This window comes from Tupaia chinensis, unplaced genomic scaffold (assembly GCF_000334495.1).
Source record: "Tupaia chinensis unplaced genomic scaffold, TupChi_1.0 Scaffold000251_1, whole genome shotgun sequence".
NCBI lineage: Eukaryota > Metazoa > Chordata > Mammalia > Scandentia > Tupaiidae > Tupaia > Tupaia belangeri.
Genome location: NW_006159731.1, coordinates 1,973,670 through 1,983,261, shown reverse-complemented (window position 1 = coordinate 1,983,261; position 9,592 = coordinate 1,973,670). Strand labels below are relative to the sequence as shown.

Sequence of the window (9,592 nt, the reverse complement as noted above, 5' to 3'; positions counted from 1 at the left end):
CTGATAACATATTTTGTCTTTTAATGTTGGCCTGTAGAGGTCACAGAAACTTAAAGACTTACAATATATATGTATATATACACTCAAAGATTCTAAGTGCTTATATAGGGAGTTTCTTCATTTGTAATAAGGAGTGTTGAGTTATAAAACTATAAATGGCTTATAGAATGCAGCTTACTAAATTAGTCTTTGTTTCTCACAAACTAGAGTAATCTCACTCTTTGAAAGTTGAAAAAATATATTTATTTTTACAGTCTATTTATCTGCGGTGAGTGGCCCACAGTTAATTTTCATCATTGATGGGACAGGCAGAGTGCTCATGCTCTGTAGCTGGTGTGCTGTGTCCTCGTTGACTTGGAATAGCAGGAAGAACTCGGTTTGTCCGTAAAGGTTCTCCAGATAGAACTGGGGTAGAAGAACAGAGTGAGAGACTTGTAAGATTTTCTCCTTCAACGTCTGATGAGGGATAGTGTCAGGACAATTGTGTTATTACTCAAGGAGTGGAGGCATTTCTGAGCTTTCTTTTGGTGAAAGTCAGATTACAGAGGATACCTGTCTATTAGGGCAGTGGTAATGAATCTCAAATATGCACAAATAGAAGATTGCACCCAATTTGATTGTGATGTGGTCAGGCCGTATGTGCCTGGCAGAGTTCTCCCTTGCAGTGGAGTAGCTGATGATGTGCAAGTCAGCACAAGGTTCTAAAGAAGCCCTGAGACATTTGTACTGTGCTTTTATGCAAACCTCAAAGATTCTCAGGTTTCTTTTAGGAAAGACACTGTGTGCCCTTCCATTTCTTTTTCGAAGAGCTAAGATGATCAAAGATCTTTATTTTTTCTCTCTCCTGAAACTTAATTGTGAAAAGCAAATCTCTCTTTGGCTTTTCCAAGCCCTACCAGGATTCAAAACTAAGTTACTCTTTCTTTAATTAGGGATCTTCTGCACTATTTAAAGATAGGCTCAGGCTTGAATGTTAGTGATAGAAGTGACACCACTGGAAACGCTCACTTCACACAAATCTACAAAAGGCAGAGGAATGGATCTATCAAGGAAGAGATCTTGGTTTCTGCTAGTATATCTCTGTGTGACTTTGGACACATTCCCTCACTTTTTAGCTTCCTTATTGCAAAAAAAAAAAACCAAACCAAACCAAACAAACAAAAAACAGGCTTGTGGTCCGTAGACCCCATAGCTCTGTATTTTTTTTTTTTTTTCCAAAAGACTCCTAGAACTCTTGGCTGGTCTCTTCCTAACTCTAGCCTGGGAGGAGAGAATAGGCATTCTGGATATTTACTCTGTGCAAACAGTATGTCCTGTGTTTTATATTGTTATCTCACTTACTCCTCCCAATAATTATATCAGGCTGGCATTATTGCTGCAGCTAAAGTGAAGTAAAGTACATAAAGGTTGAGAAACTTACCTGAAACAGTAGAGGCAGAGCCTAAATCAATTAACTTACACTTAAGAGGATGCAGAAGTTTGTGTGTTTATGTGCACGTGTATATGTATGTTATAAATGGGTGGGGTGGAATAAAAAGAAACAGAAGAAAAGAAATTAGAAACTAATCGGTATAGCATGTTTCATGAGACAGTAGACTCAGGAGCCCGTACTTTTGCTCCTGGCTCTGCTACTTGCTACCTACGTGATATTGGGCAATTCGCGTAAACTGGCCTCAGTTTTCCCATTTGCACAATGGGAATAGTAATAGAGCTTGCCACAGAATACAGATAGTAAGATACACAAACTCAAAATCTCTCGGTATGGGCCCAGGAAGTTATTTCATAGCAAGCACCTCACCTCATACTTAACTTAGGTACTCAAGTTTGAAGATCACCAGTCCAATGAAAATACATGAATGTTTTATTGTGAAATTTCTTTGTATAAAATACAATTACGAGATAAATCAACAATGCTAATGGAATTGGCAGTTTTGATGGACAGCATCTCCTTTCTGCTTAAGAAAGCATGAACTATGAGAATACACCCATTTCCATCTGTCCAACATAGGAAAAAAAAAAAAAAAACAGTATCAGGAGGAAGGAGGCCAGTCTTAAGAATTTTTAAAGCACTTTCTTAAAGGCATTAATTAATACATAGCAAAGTAAACTTCTATGATTGTTTTTATCATTTGAACACACATGAATTCCTGAAAGATGAAATATTTCTTTTAAAATAGATATTACCAAGTGGATGAAGCTTTAAAGACTCTATATCCTTGTAATTTTCTTTGGCAACTGATGTTCTCTTGAAAAATGAAAGTAAACTGAAATAACATTTAGTTGTGTCTAGATGTGTAAGCATTCGCAAAGGAAGCTAATCAAAATTTAGAATACTTACATTTTTGGTCTGGTAGGGGAGCTAGGTTGTTCCGAGTAAAAGGAAGATCCTTGATTTTGGGTCTGTTTGGGGAGAGATGCTGAAAATTTTGTCCTGGGAACAAACATATTTGCATCAATCATCTGAGAGACTACCAAGTGCAAATTATAAAATACAATAAATAAGGTATTTTATAAAAGTTTCTAAAGATAACCAAATTTAATATGTTAACAAGGAAATAAATGATAGCTATATTTTACTGTGTTTCTGTTGTATGCTGGTCACTATTTAAATGGAAGGAAAAGGTACCAGAAACCACTTCTTGAATTAACCAATTTAAGTAAAATTTTACAAACAAGCCCAGTTGGTTACACATTCCATAAGAGTTAAATGTGGAAAAAAATAAAAATAATATAGATATGGTATAATTATCATATATTCTTCAAATCCTTGATGATTGAATGGGTGCTCAGTAAGATGTGTTCTAGAGAAGTGTGTCTCAATTCTGACTGTACATAGGAACGATCTGAAGAATTAAAAGCAGACATTGTTGTCCTGGCCACAACACAGAGACACTAAATCAAAATCTCTTTTTTTTGGGAAAGGTTTTTGCTACAGGGCGTGTGCGCTCGCCAGAAAGACAGAGAGAGACAGAGAGACAGAAAGCGAGAAATCACCCCCCAGGGGGGATGGCCATACCACAATCCCTTCTCCATTCTCCTTGGGATCTTAGGCACACTAACACACGTGCCTGGCGTGAGTTTAAGCCACCGGGTCTGGGACTCGAACCATTGTCAACTACATGGGAGTTCAGTGACATAGCCATTATGCTAACTGCTGGTCCCTAAATCAGAATCTCTAGGGGTGGGGTGGTGGGAGTCAGATTTTTATTAGCTCCCAGGTGATTCAAATGTGTAGCTAGGATTGAGTCACTGACCTAGAGATGGAGTCAGTGAAAGCAGCTGGGAAATCGCTGTTCTCTAACTTTGATTACAAGTAGTGGTGTGCTGGAGTTGGGCATATCATGGGATATGCTCTTAAAAGCTAATGGTTATGTTTTCAGTAATTTTGTGAGCTGTTTGACATCCCACTAGTGTCTTGAAATTGGCTATGGTGGGAGTAGTTATATCATGAAAATTAGCAAGCATTGATTTTTCTTCCAGAAAGCCAGCTGTCAAACATTCATCAACACACTGCTGATTTTAAGAGATAGATGTTCTAGATACCTGGAAATGGAAGGGAATCACAAAAATGATTTAAGTCCATTTAAAAAACTGACCAAATTGTGTAATCAACAGAAGCTTGGGCTCTGAGGTCAGATAAGATTAGGCTTCCCTGATTCTCTACTTTTTAGCTATATGACTTTGGGTAAATGACACAACCTATCTAAACCTCAATTTCCTCACATTATAAAGTGGTGAAAATAACTGGTCTGTTAACCATTGTTTGTGCCTCGAAGGTTCATGTGTTAGTATTTGGTGCCCAGTGTAAAGGCCTTATGAAGTGGTGAGAGTTTTGAGAAGCCTCTTGAGTGTTGAGTGGATCATAGAGGCATCACTCTCATGCACGGATTAATGATGTCCTTGTAGGTTTTGGCTCCTGTAGGAAGGGGCTAGTTGTTGTGAGAGCAGGTTGTTTGAAAAGGAAGATGGTTGCCCCCCTAGGTCTCTCTTGCTGTTTGCACTCGCCATCCTCTCTGCTTCTGTTGGACATGTTGTGTACTGGCCTGTGCCTTTGGACTTTCCAGTCACCAAAATCATGAGTCAAACAAACCTTCATGCTTTAAGAATCACCCAGTCTCAGGTATTTCTGTAAGCGTCACAGTAGCAACCTGAGGCACTATCTTTCCAGTTATAGTGAAGATTGGAGAACAAGTGTAAAGCATTTAGTGACACGTAAATACTCAATAATTAGGGGAAAAAAAGGTAACTTGACTTTTTTTTTTAGTACTCTAGTAAGAAGGAATTGAAATCATTACAGTATTGAGTGTGACAGTTGTATTTGGGCAAAGTGGTCCTTAGCATAATAAAAAAAAAAAATAAAGGAAAAGAAAAAAAAAACCATGAACTAAGATCTATCTTTCAGTCTATTTAAGTGAATCTAGTGGCAGATTGTCTATGTACGGACAGTCTCCTAACAGTAGTTTCATCAGATACCAATTGAGCAAAATTTCCAGTCTCCCTAGTGGATATTTTGCCATTATATTTGATTCTTTTGAATTTTAAAGGTCAAATAACTTCAGAAATTAGTTTTCATAAGGAAACATTCCCTTGGAGCCAGCAGATGGTGTGGTGGTTAAGTGCTGGACTATCTCATGGCTGACCATGGTTTGATTCCTGGACATGGAGGCTTAAAAAACAAGCTGGACGCATGTACCTTAATGGCCAAAACACCGAGAGGAGAGTGGAGGAGAAGGGATTGTGGCATAGCCATCTGTCCTGGGGGGAGGGGCATTTCTCATTTTCCTTCTCATTGACTTTCTCTGTCTATCTCTGGTAAGTGCAAATGCCCTATGGCTAACAAAACAAAACAAATTCCTGCATACAATTCAATTAAAGCCCATATCAAGTCATACCTCAATTATCCACAGAATTATTATTGTGAGGAACTGGGTTAATTCTGTAAGCATTATCTCACTAAATTCTGATGCCCACCTTAAAATCATTTTTTCAAAATTTATATTTATTTATTTCTTCCATGAGTGAGAGAGATGGCACCCTAACAAGGTCTTGACTCTGTGATCCATCCTCAGACTCAGCCAGTCACAGACCACGGGCACACATGTGGCTGGCATCCTCATGGATGTCTCTGGAAGTGACCCATGAAATTAAGTCTCACAGTGTTTTACCCCTATGCTACCTATCCAGCCCCTCAACCTTCTCTTGTGAAATAGATGCAATTATAATCTGTATTTTACAAATGAGAACCCTATGATGTGGAGGAGTTCTAAACCATGGTCAAAGTCACATGCTGGGCAGTAACAAAGCCAAGATACCAACCCAGGTCTGTCTAATTCAAACTCATACCATTCCATCCCCTCAAAGCAATATCATTTGGATGGGAAAAGTGGGCCAAGAAGGACTGCAGCAGGGGTGTGGAAGACAGAAAATGAATTAAACTTTATTCTATGCTGGCATCTTGCTTGGTTTTGAGAAACAGGATAGACCTATGTACAACCCCAAACTCAGTATTGCAGGTACCTCCAGGGAGCATCCAGCTTATAGGAAAAGGGTCAAGGACTATTGTCCTAAAATAAAAGTCCAGGAGAATTTTCCATGAAGAAACCAGAGGTGACTGAAGGACTGATAATGATAATAATTAATAAATAAATTTAGCCACATCTATTGAGCACCCGAGATGCTCAGGAGGACCTTACATGTATGTGAGGAGGGATGGTAAACTTGTCCTTTTGATGCCCTGTGCATGGTGGTGTGATAGAGTCAGTGAGGGCCTCACAGAGGAATGAAAGGCCTGGAAAGGTGGAGGTGTTTTTTTTTTGGGGGGGGAGATTTTCACTATAGGGCCCGTGCGCTCGCCAGACAGACAGAGAAAGACACAGAGACAGAAAGCGAGAAATCACCCCCCAGGGGGGATGGTCACGCCGCAATCCCTTCTCCTCCATTCTCCTCTCGGGATCTTGGGCACGCACACGCATGCGCCCTGGCGTGAGTTTTAAGTCACTGGGTCTGGGACGCGAACCGTGGTCGACTACGTGGGAGTCCAGTGACATAGCCATTACGCTAATTGCTGGTTCCCAAGGTGGAGGTGTTTTTGAACCCTCTAGACTTTGCTTGAGTCTACTGTGCTACTTCCCAGCTGCTCTGTGACTTTAGGTAGGTGTGCTAACCTCTGTGTTTCAGTTTTCTCATTTATAAAGTGGGGATTAAAAATACCTCTCTCAGGAGAATGGAGGAGAAGGGATTGCGGCGTGACCATCCCCCCTGGGGGGTTATTTCTCGCTTTCTGTCTCTATGTCTCTGTCTGTCTAGTGAGCGCACGTGCCCTATAGCGAAAACCTCTCCAAAAAAAAATGCCTCTCTCACAGTGTTGTTGGAACCTCATTGACCCAGAGGAGGTGGCTCAACAGGTGGAGTTATTCTGAGTAGTAAGAAGCAGTCACATCTCCTATAGGCATCGTATGACCTTCACATGGCAGATGTGTTTTGGGCTGATTCTTAAAAGATAGTCGGAATCTGGGGCTGGCAGGTGGCATGGTGGTTAAGATGCTGGACTCCCACATGGCTGACCATGGTTTGAATCCTGGATCTGGCAGCTTGCCTTCTCATTCTTCCTGTCTCTCTGTCTGTCTCTCTCTGGTCAAACTGAGCAATAAAAATAAATAAATAAAATAAAATCATTCTTTTTAAAAAAGATGGTAGGAGTCTGTCAAGCATGGAGTAGAGAGGAACTACAATAATAACAGAGGCAAAGACGTCATGGAGTGAAAAGGTCTGGGGTCTTCAAGGAACTGAGGAAGATTCAAAGAACTGCTGAAAGGGATGAGGGGGGTTTTAAAAAGTTTATTTCTTCCATGAGAATGGGAGTGAGATAGGGAGAGGCAGAGGGAAGGAGAGAGAGAGACAGAAAGGGAGAGAGGCACATCCTAACAGGGTCTTTGTGCTGCCATTCCACCCCAGCCTCAATCAGCTGGGATTATGGACATGCATCTAGTGTGCACAGGAATACCTCAGGATATGAACCAGAGACCTTCCCATATGGTCTCAGCATCATGAGTGTTGTGTTACTGCTATGCCAACATGGTGGGCCAGAGAGAGTAGGGATTTGAGATGGGAGGTATAGAATCGGAGACTGGGAAGCAAGGCCTGACCTTGCTGTCAGGGTTTAGTCTTCCCAGTTTAGTACTATGATTCTTAGCCTGCAAAGATGCAAAGCCTCTGATAGGTTTAAATAGAAGGGTCACAGGATCAGACCTACCTGGCCAGAAGAGTGTATTGTTGCTTGTGCTGTCTAGAAAATTCTGAACAGGAGGTTCTATCTTGAGGGACAACAGAAGTGAGCACTTTCTTACTTTTCTTGTGATGACTTATAAATAACCAGGCTAGTAGAATACACAACAGAGCTTTCTGTTCCATTTTCTCTGAAAGCTGCTTGCAATGAATTAAGCTGATGTGCTTCAAATTCCAACTCATTAGGATAAGTGCCTCATCCCCCATCTCTCTACATCTAACCCACTGACAGGTCTCAATAAATGCTAAGCAATAATTATTTCAGCTAAACATTCATTCAGGGTTGCTGATGTAAGCACGGGACAGCAGCTGCCCGGAATTCAAACAGCAGCAGTGCTAGCCCATATTATTGCTGTTGAACTTAAGGTGAGAAAGGAGAAAATCTAAAGGAACTGTCCAAGCTCAAGACCATACAGCAGTGTGATTTACAGTGTCTAATCACTTTACTACATTCAGGTTTCACATAAAATATGAGAGCTCGGTGTAGAAATTTGTCAAGTTTCAACTCACCTAGACTAACAACTTAAACTGCTTAAGTGAATGCTTACAATGATAGTGCAAAAGCCTCAGTAGTTCTAAAATCAGCATACCAAATTGTGGTGAAATGTTCACAATAACATTTCAATAAGTGGGAAATATTTTTGTTCTGGGAAGGGTGATATAATTAAAAAATATTTTTTGCTATAGTTTACGTGTGCTTGCCGGGGAGAGAGAGATTTGAACCACAGTCAGCCACACAGAATCTAGCTTTCCCAACCACGAGGCTCTATCAATCATTGACTGAATTGACCTGGCGGAAAGGAACCACATGTTTGGCTGTGGGACACAAGGAAGGAAGAAGCCCATGCCTCTGGTGATCACAGAGCCACCAAGTGTCTGGGAACTGCCTACCTCAGATTCTTATGAGAACAAACAACGTATGTTATTTAAGCCACTAGAACCCAAAATTTTGGGTTCTAGTTACAGGCAGCTGAACCCAATCCTGATATAGAAGAGACAGCCAACGCTATCTTTGGAACAGAAAAAGAACAGGATTTTCAAATTGTCAAAGAGCAGGACAGGACTAACTTCAGAAAGAAGGCTGGATTGAGGCCCTGGAAGCCACCAAAATGTCAAAAGGTAGTAGACCAATATGTCCCCTTCTTAATCCTTCCGCAGAAAAACATAAAAACATTACCCATGCCACCAGTCAAATGCTTCCGTACTTTGTAGAGGAAGTGAAATTGTGAGTGGAGTTTTTCTCAGATATCAGAAAATGGTGTGCTTATCCATATTTATCCTGTGCTTAAATATGTGTGAATATGTATGCTGGGAGCCATCTTCCACCTCAAAGCCTTCGGTATCCAGTGCATATCAATGAGTGAAGGACTCATCTCGCATATTAAAGAGGAAAGAATTTTCCTCATGGTGAAAGAAACATCCCTCTTCCCCTTTTCAAAAGACACATTGCCTTCTTAAGTGTTTTATTTTTCTACTTTTGACAGAAATACGGGTTCAAGAAATGTCTCAATTTTTTCTCTTAGCCCTACTGTTAGAAAAACAACAGAAACATGTTGATGAGGAGTGTCCAACACTGTAGGGAGATCCTAGAGAGCAGAGTGAACTGAACTGACCTGGGGACAGTTGTGGCCAACTAGTGTCCAAGAGTACAGCAGTCACAATGATCCCCAGGTCCACCAATGACTGCCAAATGGAAAACTAGGTTCAGTGTGGCCAAATATTTCAATTTCTCAGGGGAAACTAGAATTTTCGAATTAAATGTACTTCATTATGATTTTTAAACATTGGCAATTATTTCACTTAAAAATAAACCAACACGCTACAGTACTAAACAGATTTTTGAAGCTATTTTGCAGCCACTGCTTGAGGGCAATGGCTTCCAGCCTCCGGTGTGCATCTGAATCACTTATTGATCATTAAAAAAAAATTATTTAGTGTGATACATTTACTTAATGGGGATATATACATATTTCATGTATATAAATGTAGGCATTTAAGTGTGTAAAATATGTCTGGGAGCATAAATAAGAAACTGATGATGGGGGGTTAACTTCCATGTGACTTTTTGGCATGTGCTGAGACTTAACTCATAAACGTGCAAATATATTTCCTTTCTCCATACATGCAGACAAGGGGAGGTTGTCCCTTTCCCTCCTCTCTCCCATGATTTGGGTTCAGTAGGTCTGGGATGGGGATTGAATGTCTGATTTAAAAACCAGCAGTCACATAAACAAATCGACCCCTCCTGGGTGATTTTGCGACACCCCTCTGATTAAGAATCCTTGCTACTGGGAAGAGTAACATTCCT

The 9,592-nt window shown here is 40.5% G+C and overlaps 1 protein-coding gene across 1 annotated transcript in view; it reads right to left on the bottom strand.

Moving 5' to 3' along the window:
* Positions 1–6: 6 nt before the first annotated feature.
* The window catches only part of ANKRD55 (ankyrin repeat domain 55), a 68,298-nt gene continuing 58,712 nt past the window's right edge, over positions 7–9,592 (bottom strand). The window contains exons 9-10 of the mRNA XM_006148983.2: positions 2,339–2,431; positions 7–405 (exon numbers count right to left, since the gene is read on the bottom strand). Of these exons, the coding sequence (XP_006149045.1) occupies positions 284–405; positions 2,339–2,431 (215 nt within the window). The 3' untranslated portion in view covers positions 7–283. The remainder of the gene's footprint in view (positions 406–2,338; positions 2,432–9,592) is intronic.